Source organism: Tenrec ecaudatus, chromosome 7 (assembly GCF_050624435.1).
Source record: "Tenrec ecaudatus isolate mTenEca1 chromosome 7, mTenEca1.hap1, whole genome shotgun sequence".
NCBI classification, from domain to species: domain Eukaryota; kingdom Metazoa; phylum Chordata; class Mammalia; order Afrosoricida; family Tenrecidae; genus Tenrec; species Tenrec ecaudatus.
This window is the reverse complement of record NC_134536.1, coordinates 65858881-65871460: the sequence shown is the minus strand read 5'-3', so window position 1 is coordinate 65871460 and position 12580 is coordinate 65858881. Positions and strand designations below refer to the sequence as shown.

The window sequence follows — 12580 nt, the reverse complement described above, 5'->3', positions numbered from 1 at the left end:
AAAGGGGTCCAGTCTTTTAAGCAACCTACCAGTGACTTGATTCATTTTTCAAATGCATTGCCAAAGGTCCAGAGTCCACATTTTTATAAAATCATTTGTGCCAACATTGCATTTTCTCCTTCTTGACTTTTTCCTAAAAGGAATATCTTGTGCCAGAATTATCAGGTGAAGTGCGATCTCTTTGGACCAAAGCTGCTGACCTCTTTGAGTCTGCGGGGGCTAAAGTCATTGAAGTATCCCTGCCTCACACCAGCTATTCAATTGTTTGCTACCATGTTCTGTGCACAGCAGAAGTGGCATCAAATATGGCCAGATTTGACGGACTAGAATATGGTAAGAAAAACTTTGTTCTGTGGTGTATTTTAAGTTAGTTGCTTCAGACATTTGGAGCATCACGTATGTTAGTGGCAAGAAAATTGCTGTCTGAGATAATGGTTCAGAAAATTAAATCAGGAAATCATTTTACCTCTGTCAGTTTCGTGTACTAAAGCGCTTTAAAAATTCATGGAGGGAGGGAAAGGGGGCGCCTACCCACAAACGTGTATAGATTTGACGGAGGATGTGCATTTTCCTTTTTGCGAATCTGTCCATGGATGTGGTGCAGCACAGGAGAGGCAACGTTGTGAAAACTTCTTTCATATAACCAAACTCTGTGAGGGAAGGAGTCTCAGGGCCTAGAGGATCCCTTCTGGGGACATCAACTTCTATGGGCTTGATATCGTTCACAGAGATAATGCTCTGCATCCTGCTTGGGCGAGTCGTGGTGGGCTTCTTAAAAACTTGTCAGCAGCCGTCTAAGATGCAACCATCGGTCTCCTCCCATCCGGAAGAAAGAAGAGTGTTGGAAATAAAAAAGACGCATGGAAACCGTTAGTCAGTAGACTAACGACCCATGCACACATCAGTGTCTATAAGCCTGAAACCAGAAGAACCAGACGGTGCCCAGTTACCACTACCGACTACACCGAAACGGATCACATTAGAAGATCCTAGAGAGAGTGGACAGAAAACAAGGAACAGAGCTCAAAATCATAAAGATATCAGGCTTACTGATGGAAAAAATTTGGGTCCCTAATCCTACAGCCTTAGTCACCCTCCTGTTCTGCTTCTGAACTCATCCTTCTGGTAAAATAATCCATCATTTAAGATCAAAAGGGCAGCATTTACCCAGTGAAAAAGTCCAGAGGCTAGGAAAGGAGGAGCAGCAGAAATGGGAAACAGAGTCAGCAGAATAAGCAATGATACACTGAAGGGTGCAGTGGATGCGCTGAAACAATGTGTAGGAAATGTGTAATGTGAAACTGATACTCTGTAAACCTTCACCTAAGTCACAGTCAAAAGTTGAAAAGAAAATGTCCCATCCATGTGAACTTGGAAATAATGTACATTCTACTTTAGTTGCATGAATTACAAAAATGGGGCTGACTGCAATCCCAACTCTGTGGACACCCCACCCCCTCAGAAGAATGAACTTCAGAGGACTGGGGCTACAGCTTAGGGAGAGAGGGGTGTCTGATTAGAGCACACGTGAGAATTGAAAAGGAATGGAGAGGGACGGGAGCACATCCTGGCCCAGCAAGCCCCGAGGACAATATTCCTGCTTACAGCAGACAACGCACAGAGAGGACCATAGGGCCGGCCACACCATGAGACACGACGTCCTTCACTAAACCAAAGCATTGTGAGTCACAACACGGAGACACTGACCCCATCACACTGAGGCGAAACACTAAGGGCGTGCAACAGAGCAGCAAAGAGAGCAGAATGATGAAATCCCCAGGGAATACCAAAAATAGACTTTAGAGACAGAGTGTTGCACCCCATCAGACTCGACTGGAAAACTCTCGTAAAGGCCAACAAACAGACTTGGAACTATTTATAGGCCTTTCTGTTTTTGTCAGTGGCTTGCTTTTTGTTGTTACTGTTTTATTGTTTTGTTGGTTTTGACTTCCTTTGTTTTATTTGGCTTTGTCTGGTTTCTGCGCCTATTAATGTGTCTGCATGTCTATCTAAATAAGATAGATGGGATAAATAATTCGGAGATGTAAAGAACGGGACCAATGGTTCAGGGGGGATACGGAAGAAGGGGAGGTGAGAAATGAAGGGGGTGGGGGTGGGAACCAACCCAGGGAGAAGGGAACAACAAGTGAACTAAAATCAATGGCGAGAAGGACGTAGGATGCCTAGTGTGACTTAAGAGCAGTGTAGCAGTGGGGAGCTACTAAATCCAAATGAAGGCCAAATATGATGATGGGACAAGAGGAAAGTAAAAGGGAGTACAGGAAAGAACTAGGAGGCAAAGGACATTTATAGAAGTCTTAAGACAGGCATGGACACATGTAAATATATATAACGAAAGGGGAATAGAACTATGCACTCATATCTATATGTTAAGAATTACAGTTGCAGATGGACATTGGGCCTCAACTCGAGTACTCCCTCAACACAAGAACACTTTTTCTAACAATCCGGCATTCTGTGATCCTCACCTTCCTGACACGATCGCTGATGACAAAGTGGGTGCATAAGCAAATATGAAGAAAGCTGATGGTGCCCGGCTATCAAAAGATATAGTGTCTGGGTTCTTAAAGACTTGAAGATAAATAAGCTGTCATCTAGTTCAGAAGCAACAAAGCCCACATGGAAGAAGTACACCAGCCTGTGTGATCTTGAGGTGTGGATGGGATCAGTGTCAGGCATTTAAGACCCAGAACAAAATCATACCCAATGTGAATGGGGGGTTGTGGGTCTTGGAGTGGAGACCCAATGCCCATCTTTTGACAATTAGACTACCCCCTCACAGAGGGGTCACAGGGAAGAGATGATTCAGTCTGGGTGCAGTATAGCACCAATGAAACACACAATTTTCCTCTAGTTCTTTGGTGCCTCCTTTCCCCCATTATCTTGACCTCAGTTCTACCTTACAAATCAGATTAGACCAGATCACGCACACTGCTACAAATAAGAGCCACCAACACAGGGAATCCCTCATAGATAAACCCCCCAGGGCCAACAGTGAGAGTAGAGATACCAGGAGGATTAGGGGAGGGTGGTGGGAGAAAGGGAGAATTAATCACAAGGATCAACCTATATCCCCCTCCCAGCAGGACAAACAATGGAAAAGTGGGTGAAGGGGGACAGAGGATGGTGTAAGATATGAAAATAATAATCTATAACTTATCTAGGGTTCGTGAGGGAGGGAGGACTGTGGAGGGAGGGGGAAGAAATAGGGAGCTGATATTAGGGACTCAAGTGGGAAGAGAATGCTTTGAAAATGATGATGGCAGCATATGTGCAAATGTGCTCGACACACTGGATGAATGTATGGATTGTAGTAAGAGATGTAAGAACCCCCAATAAAAGAATTTTTTTTAAAAAAAGGACAATAGAATGTAATATGTAAAACTCTAAAAGAAAAGTCAAAATACTGTGTCCAGCAAAATTTTTTAAAAAGGAATTATAAAAATGTCAATCAGGTTCATTTGTGTGATAGTCATTAAAGTCTTTTGTATCCTTCCTGATTTTGTTTTATTTTTTAATTTGGGGAAAATTCCATTATCTTTTAATTGCACAAATATTTGGAAACCCTGTATATTTTCAGTGCATCACTCTGGACTATGGATTTCTTGAATGGACAGTGTCTTATCTTTGTAGACTTCAGCCCTCCTAATGGAACATGGTGGGCATTTGTTTAATCAAGACTTGAATGGATGGAGGGGTGAACAGATGAAGTTTCTTTCTTGGCTATTTTCTTCTCTCTCTGACTCCTGACGAATCATCATGTCGCAGCAGATGAGGAACTATTAAGGACAACCCCCCCTAGACCCCAGACTGGTTAAAAATGTAACTCTAGATCAGGTTTTCAATCATGTTCATCTCTCGTGTTGTTTTCAGGTCACCGAGGTGACGTGGATCTGTCTACTGAAGCTCTGTATGCCACCACCAGACGAGAAGGGTTCAATGATGTGGTGAGGGGGAGGATTCTCTCAGGAACCTTCTTCTTACTGAAAGAGTAAGGTGATTCATTTAGGAATAGCCTCTGTTCTTAAGGAATACCCTTCAGAATAAAATACTAGCATGACTCTCAGGTCTTGTACATTGAGTATTTGCTAAAGAAACAAAGTGCTCTCATTTGAATTAGAAAAAAAGCTACCCTCAGGCCAGCAGTTGTTGCCGGAGAAACATAAGGCTCTCTGCTTCTGTAGACTGCTCCTGTGTGTCCTATAGGGTCACTGTGAGGTAGAATCAACTCTGTAGCAGGATTGATGTGACCTCAGGTTCCCGGCTGGGTCAACATGGACACACTGACATTCTGCTTAGTGGCTAGTATAAACTGAGCTCGGGGACATTTGAACTCGCCCTGGCTGTATTGAAGGGGCCCTGGAGGTGTAGTTTCCAGCACTTGGGTGGCTAAACAGAAGGTCAGGAGAGAGGTGTGGCAGTCTGCTTTCATAATAAACTTGTTTATAACTGGAAGCCCTATGAGGCAGTACTCTCCGGCAGTGTCCCCATGAACTCAACAGTAGTGGGTTTTGTGGGCAGGGGGCTTTTTTGGTTGTTATAGCTATATTGGACTTTTGCTTTCGAGCTTAAGCAGGGTGTCTGAGGAGCCATGCAGTGAGTCAACTTCTCTATTTGCTCCAAGAAAGGATTCTTAGTATCTAACTCTTACTTAGATTGTCTGAAATCTAAGTTGATTGATAATCTTCTGAATGTGATTCATTTTCTGTACCACCAAGTCTGACAGGAGTAGTGAGAAAAGACAAGACTAGTTATTGTAATAAGTAGCTTCCTGGACTTTTCCTTCATGCCTGCAGGGCCAAGAATCATTTTATTCATCTGTGAATCACGTCAGGGTCAATAGGATTGTTTTGTTTTTGTTTTTTCTGTGTGGACCAGATGCTTAAAATAACTTAGGAGTTGTTTTTTGTATTGTTAGGTTCCGTTCAATCAGCTTCGATTCACTCAAGCCCCCAATACAATGATTTAAAAAAATTCTTAAAGGATTTATTTTGCCTTTAACTTTAAAAGATATATTCACTGAGTATAAAATTTTAGGTTAATATATTTTCTTTCACTACTTTAAAGATGTTGTTCCATCTTCTGATGTGCATAGTGTCTGAGAAGTCTATAGTCATTCTTTTTTTTAAAAGTATTTTATTGGGAGCTCCTATAACTCTTATTACAGTGTGTACATATATGCATGTGTCAGGCACATGTGTACATATGTTGCCGTCATCATTTTCAAAACGTTTTCTTCCTTCTGGAGCCCTGGGTGTCAGCCTCTCGGGTTTTTGGTCATTTTTTTCTTATCCTACTCTCTGTACGCTATGTCTTTGTCCCTCTGACTTATTTTGAGATTTTTTTTCTCTTGATCTTTGGTTTTCAGGAATCTGACAATGATTTATGATTTTATTTTGCTTGAGGGTTAGGATGGAGCTTCTTAAATATGTGGGTTTATAGTTTAAACCAAATTTGGGGCATTTTTTGTCTTCAGATATCCTCCCCTCCCATCTTTCCAGGATTCTTATTTCCATGTCCATTAGTTTGATTGTTGTTTTTCTACTGCTCACTGTTGCTCCTTCTGTTCCAGTTAATTATTTTTGGTTAACTTATAGTACTCTGCAGAATCAGTAACTTATATTACTCTGCAGAATCAGTGACGTGGTCTTCTGCTCTGTCAATCTGCAATCCATCCCATCCAGTACATTTCTATTTCCTATTTTATATTTCCCGTCTCTTGAAATCTAAAGGTGATTTTTTTATCTCTTCAGTTTTCTCCCTATTTTCTATTTCCTTCTGTTACTGGAGTAAATGCAGCATAGTTGTGGTGCCTGTTTTAATGGTGATGAAGGTAAGACATTGTAACAGAAAGCTAGAATAAGCTTCTAGTCCCTTCTGTTCTAGGCTGACCTCTACCACTGCCTCTGTCCGTATTTAATTTTCTCACCTGAAAATGAATGTACTGGTTTAGTGATGTTTCTTGGAAGTGTTGCTATTTCATAATTATGCACATGTGCTGAAGTGATTGATTATATTCCAGATGGTAAAACTTTTAGGATATAGTAGGGTTGAATAAAACTAATTGTTATGCCTTATAAGAATCTTGGTGGTGTCTGCTCATAAAGACCAAGAATCCAATGGTTCTTTAATAAGCCTAATATTTAAAAATTGATAGAAAGAAATAACAAAAATCCTTTAAAGTATCATCTAATACTTTCTACAGAAACTATGAAAATTACTTCATCAAAGCACAGAAAGTGAGACGACTCATTGCGAATGATTTTGCGAATGTGTTTAATTCTGGAGTTGATGTCTTGCTAACGCCCACGACTTTGTGTGAGGCGATACCATCCTTGGAGTTCATCAAAGAAGACAACAGAACCCGAAGTGCTCAAGATGATGTTTTCACACAAGCAGCGAATATGGCAGGTGAGGGCCCCACAGAGACATGCTGGCTTTCTTCCAGTTCATCGGCAAGTTCCTGATTTTCAGCTTATACTCTAGCCATGCCGTTTTCTGAAAGTTGTAACTGGTCCGTGTGAAATGTTGTTGTCTATCTGTGTACATACACAGAGCTTATATATACTATACTCATCACTCATATTTTTATTTTGAAAATTTTCAACCTAGAGGAAAATTTCTAAAGTACTACGATGAATATCCATAGACCCTTCACTGGGATTCACATTAACCTTTGAATCATTTGCTTTCTCGTGTTTCTTTTGTCCTCTGTCTCTACACTCTCACACACAATTTTTTTAGCAGAATCATTTGAAAGAAAGTTGTGGACATGCCAATTTATACCTACATTCTTTAGTCTGAATCACATAAGAATAAGGATTTCTTTTATATAACCTTTGTTATTTGTAAGCATGTTGTGAGGTGATACTTTAAGGTGAACATTTTAGTCTCCATGATTTTGTCCTCAGTTTTAATGTTCATTGATGAGCCTTGCCTGACCCAGTTATGACCTGTTGGGTGTGTTGTTAGGTGCCAGTGCTACTGTTTGGTGCTGTCAGGTTAGTTCCAACGTACAGCGACCCTGTACAGAGCAGAGCGGAACACTGCCCACACCTGTGTACTCAGTCCTCGCTGTGCGTGCCGAGCCCTGTGGCAGCCTCCATTCATCCATTTCACGAGTCTTTTTCTTTTTCACCAAGCTTGATGGCCTTCTCCGGGACTGGCCCCTCCTGATGATATCCCCAAATATATGAGATGGAGTCTTGCCATCCTCATTGCCAGGGCGCATTCCAAGTCAGATTTGGCAGTTCTTCTGGCAGTTCTTGGTATATTCTTCACCAAGACCGTCATTCAAAGGCTTCCGTTCTTTTTCAGTCTTCCTTATTCCTGCTATTGTGGTTGTTGCCTTCAAGCCATTGCTGACTTGGGGCACCCGTGTGTACCACAGAACAAAACACCACTCGGTCCTACGCCATCCCCACGATCGCTCTTATGTTTGAGCCCATTGTGTCAGTCACCTTGTCAGAGGCTTCCTCTTTTTAGCTGCCCCTCTTCTTTCTTAGTCCTCAAAACAGCATCCTTGCTTTTCAACACCTGAAAGAGGTCTTGTGGAACAGATTTACCCAATGCAATGTGTCTTTTGACCTCTTGGTTGCTGCTTCCATGGGTATTAATTATGGGTCCAAGCAAGCAAGGCAAAATCCTTGATAACGTTAATCTGCTCTCTGTTTATCATGGTGTCACCTACTGGTCCAGTTGTGAAGATTTTGTTTTACTTCCTATTAAGTTTAATGCGTGCTGAAGACTGCAAGCTTTGGCCCTCATCAGCAAGTGCTTCAAGTCCTCCTCACAAGCAAGATTGTGTCATCTGTGTGTGACAGGTTATTAATAAGCCTGCCACCTTCTTCTTCATCTAGCCCAGCTTCTTTATTTGCTTCGCATTCAGATTGCGTAAGTATGGTGATGGGAGACATCCTGACACACCCCTCTCCTGGTCTAAAACCCTGTGGTAAGCCCTTGTTCTGTTTCCACAACTGCCTTTGATCCGGACACAGGTCCTCACGGGCACAATGAAATTTTCTTGGAGTTCCAGTTCTTCTTGAGGCTATCCATCGTTTGTTATTGTCCACACATTCAAATATATTTACATAAACAAGTAAACATCATCCTGGTATGCTGTGCTTTCAGCCAAGATCCATCTGATGTCAGCAATGATATCTCTTGTTCCACGTCCTCTTCCGAATCCTGCCTGGATGCTCTGGCAGCTCTCCATCAACGTACTTTTACAACCATTGTTGGATGATCTACGGCAAAAATTTACTTGCAAGTGCTATCAGTGAGATCGTGCTATAATTTTTATCATTCTGTGCGTCACCTTTCTTTTGAATGGGTACAAATATGGGTCTCTTCCAGTCAATTGGCCAAGTAGCTGTCTTCCTCATTTCTCTGCATAGATGAGTAAGTGCTGAAGCATTTCAATAGGTTAAAACATTTCCATCAGTCTTCTGTCAATTCCTGGAGCCTTGTTTTTGGCTAGCGCTTCAGTCCAGTTTGCCTTCTTCCTCCGTCCCATTGGTTCTGGGTCACATGCTGCCTCTTGTAACGAACGATTGAGTGTTGACTGGTTCTTTTGGTGCTGTCGTCTGTATCCTTTCTAGTTCAGTATTTTGCATAGAATCTTTTAATGCCGCACCTTGAGGCTCGGCGCTGTACTTTGGGGTCAAGATCTGCTGAGTGTGTGCTTCCTTTTAGGTCCCTAACTAGGCCTTTGTACATTTCAGTATCATAGTTTATTTTAGCTTTCTGAGCTGCCCTTTCAAATTTACTGTTCAGCTTTTTTCACCTTATCATTTCCTCCATTTACCTTGGCTACTGTACAAGTCGATTCTAATTGGTGGCAACCCTCTAGAACAGGAAAGAACTGCCCCTGTGGGTTTCTGAGGCTGGTTTATTCCTTGGAGTGGAAAGCCTTGTCCTTCTCCTGGTGGTTTGGAACTGCTGACCATGCGGTTAGCAGCCCAGCGTGTAACTACTGCCCTGTGAGGGTTCAGGGAGAAAGATGGGGCTTTCTACTCCCGTGAATAGAGTCCCATATGGAGGTGCTATGAGCTGGAACCGACTTGATGTCAGTGAGTTTGGTTGGGGTTTACAGTTAAGAGCAAGTTTAAGTCTCTTCTGACATCCACTTTGATTTTTTTGTTCTTTGTTGTCTTAACATATGATGCTCTTGCTGTCAGCCCATAGCGCATCAGGTCTTCAGTCATTAGTGTCAGATCTATTCTTGACATGCTCTCGAAATTCAGATGGGTATCCTTAAGCTGGAAATTTGGCTCTCGTGGACTGTTTTACAATATGTACTTGAGTAAAACCAAGTTTCGAGCGCATTTTTAATGCCGTTTTTTGTGGTAAAATTAGGTGCCTCAGCGGATATTCAGGTCGGCTTATACTCAAGTATATACGGTAACCAGAACTCACATCTGAGCAGTAGACGGTCTGTTCCACCATCCACCCCTGACCTGGTTTGGAGCATCTAAATGCCATTATATTCATTGTCAAAAAGGACATTTCAAAATAGTAGCCAGATCTAACCAGATACACAGAAATAGTCAATACAGCTATTCTTCAAATTGCCCACCAACTGCTGAAGCTAATAGTGTCTTCAGTTGCAATCAAGCTTCACTGATAATCATTGGCAATTGGAATTCAAAAGTTGGAAACAAAAAGGAAGGAACAATAGTTGGAAAATATGACTGGAGTTTGCATGATAGAATTCTGTAACACCAACAATGTCTTCATCGCAGATAACTTTTTTCAACAACACAACGCAGACTATAAAGGTGGACATCGTGCCCCAGTTGGATACACAGAAATCAAATTGACGACATCGGTGGAAAGAGCCGATGGAGAAGCTCAGTGTCAGCAGCTAAAACTATGGAATTGCAAAGTGCTAACGTTCCTAATTCTATCACTTAACATTTATTAGCTAACAGTCTTCACTAAAGACGAGTTCTTAGTGGAATAGAAACAATTATTGTCTTTTTTTTTGGTGTTTAAATTGTTTCACTTTTGGTCAGTAGATTTACCTTGAGCCTGTATGTGTCCTTTAGACCTGTCCCTATTCATCTTTCAAAGCCCCCTTATATTTTGGCATAGCAAATGTCCCCAAGCCTGGAATTAAAATTGCCCTAAACAACTATGTTTCACTCAACAGATTATCAAAACCATTCTGTCAGCCAGGTGATAAGAGTAGAAGTACAACTTCCTTGGAGTAGAATTTGAATTTAGCTAATATTCTGTACACACTTACCTTTTGATAGAATGTTCCTTTTTCATCTTAGAAGCTAGCAAGAATACGAAAAATATGCACAGATTATTCATTGAGGCTCTGTGTGAGGTGGTTACATATTGGAAACCATCTAAATGCCCGGTCATGGAGAACTGACTGAATAAACTATGGTTTAGCCGTGTGAGAGAATACTCGATAGCTATTTAAAGAGGAGAGAGACGGTCTCTGGGACCTGCTGTGGAATGATTTCCCAGATACATGGTTAAATGAGCAAAGCCACATGCAAAACTCGAACTTGCTGTTGCATTTTGGTTATTTCAAAACTTTATATCCTCTTGTACCTACTAGCTCCTGAAAGTGGAAGAGGCCTTTGCCTCATAGGATGGAGAATTAATCAACTGATGGGTTTCTCTTTCTCCCTCAGGATTGCCAGCCATAAGCGTGCCTGCGGGACTCTCAAGCCAAGGGTTGCCCATCGGACTGCAATTTATTGGACGTGCATTTTGTGACCAGCAGCTTCTTACAATTGCCAGGTGGTTTGAAAAACAAGTACAGTTTCCAATTATTCAATTCCAAGAGCCCATGGTTGAGGTTGACTGTTCAGAAATCTTTGGAAATGAAAAGTTAGCTTCTGTTCCTCTAAAGCAGTAATAAAAACACTGTGCCTATTAAAGCAGCAGAGATTTTATACTCTGGGGAAAACAAGTCATCTCAGAAACTCTTGTAATTATGTTCATTGTCAACTTAGTAATTTCTTGCTGTCACTTATTAAAATTCCTATTATACAAATGAAAATTATATATAAACTGTCCACACTTCTTAAGCATTCGCTAATTGCAAAGTACAAGATTTCTGCCATACAGCAATGGATACACTCCTGAAAAAGAATACATTCAGCAAAAGTGTGCATTAAAAAGGTTTATAGTCAAATTAAGAGTAAGAATAAAGTGCTCTAAAGTTTTACATGTCTGTAACCAAAGTACTAACAAAACCATAATTGACCTCCAGAGTGAGCCGGACAGTCCCGGGGCAGCACCTCTGCACATCGCGGGGGTACCGGGGGGTGGGGGTGCTAAACATGCACACAGCCCGTACCGTGGAAATGTTAGGTTCTGAGTGCCAGACGAAGCAGACGGAAGAGAAGCTCTGAGCACAGGAGGAAGTGCAACCCACCGGCACCCAGAGTCATGCAAAACACGAATCGGGGGCCTCCCAGGGAGGAGCCCCAGGACAGGTGCTCCTTTTATTTCTTTAAAAACAGAACTGGAGTGGCTGAGACGTTTCTCATTTCCTACTAAAGTTAATATTTTTGCATTCCCAGAAACCCTTGCCTGCGAGCCACACCGGCCTCCGTGTCCCACCGTGCTCCTGCTCCTGTTTATAGGTTGCAGATGAGCTCACTGATGCTGTGGAAGTACTTGTCACAGCCTAGAAGACCATATTGGGCTTGAAACTTGGAGGAGGGAAGGGTGGTTTCCGTGAGAGTGACTGAATGTACACAAGTAGTACACAGTTTGGAAAACATGCAGGAAATTTGGTTGGGCCTCTGGAATGAGGCTCACGGCAGGATTCCCACGGCTCCCCCACACATACTCCAGAGTGCTGACTCCTTCAAAAGCTCTCTGTTTGATACCCTGGCCAAAGGAAATAGTACACTTCAGTATTTGAAATAATCTAAGGAAAACATTTTTTACCCACTATATGGCTTCACGTAATGCAGTGGTTGTGTTGAGCTCTTGGGCTCAAACTCAGCAAGTCAAAACCACCAGCTGCTCCTTGGGAAAAGGCGGCCTTCAACTCCCGTAAAGAGCTACCGTCTCGGAAGCCCATGCAGGCAGTTTTCCCTGCCAGAGTCGAGTCAGCTCAACAGCAATGAGTTTGGGGGTTTTTTTTGGATAAGACTCTTCATCCTTAATATATCATCTTTCATGTTGATCAGGAGTTCTGGTCACCACGTGTGTGTATGTGGGTGGGGGGTTGCAATGAGCTGAAGACTCCTAAGTCCATAATGTTTAGGTCTGAGGGCTAAAGAATCTGTAGGGTCATCTGCGTGCTCCCTCCCCCACCCCCCATGGAGCAATTTCTGTTTTAATTTTCCTGTTAAACCCTACATTTTTTGTCCCTCTCTTCCCTCACCCTTGTCCCTGGCCGCCTCATAGTCATCAAGTATTACATGTTGCACGTTATCGATGAAGAAAAGGGGGAAGTTGAATTGTTTAATACATTCATTCTGTTTCATTTGTTTTGAGTGTACCTGAGGGAGGCACCTGGGGAAAAGTAACTGAAGGGAGCAGCACTACCAGAAGTCTGTGCTGTGGAGGTGGACCGGCC

General features: G+C 42.2%; 1 protein-coding gene across 1 annotated transcript in view; it reads left to right on the top strand.

The window, feature by feature from the left end:
• QRSL1 (glutaminyl-tRNA amidotransferase subunit QRSL1) overlaps positions 1–11081 on the top strand; it is a 32525-nt gene extending 21444 nt beyond the window's left edge. The window contains exons 8-11 of the mRNA XM_075554709.1: positions 141–333; positions 3895–4012; positions 6227–6432; positions 10674–11081. Of these exons, the coding sequence (XP_075410824.1) occupies positions 141–333; positions 3895–4012; positions 6227–6432; positions 10674–10900 (744 nt within the window). The 3' untranslated portion in view covers positions 10901–11081. The remainder of the gene's footprint in view (positions 1–140; positions 334–3894; positions 4013–6226; positions 6433–10673) is intronic.
• Positions 11082–12580: the final 1499 nt, after the last annotated feature.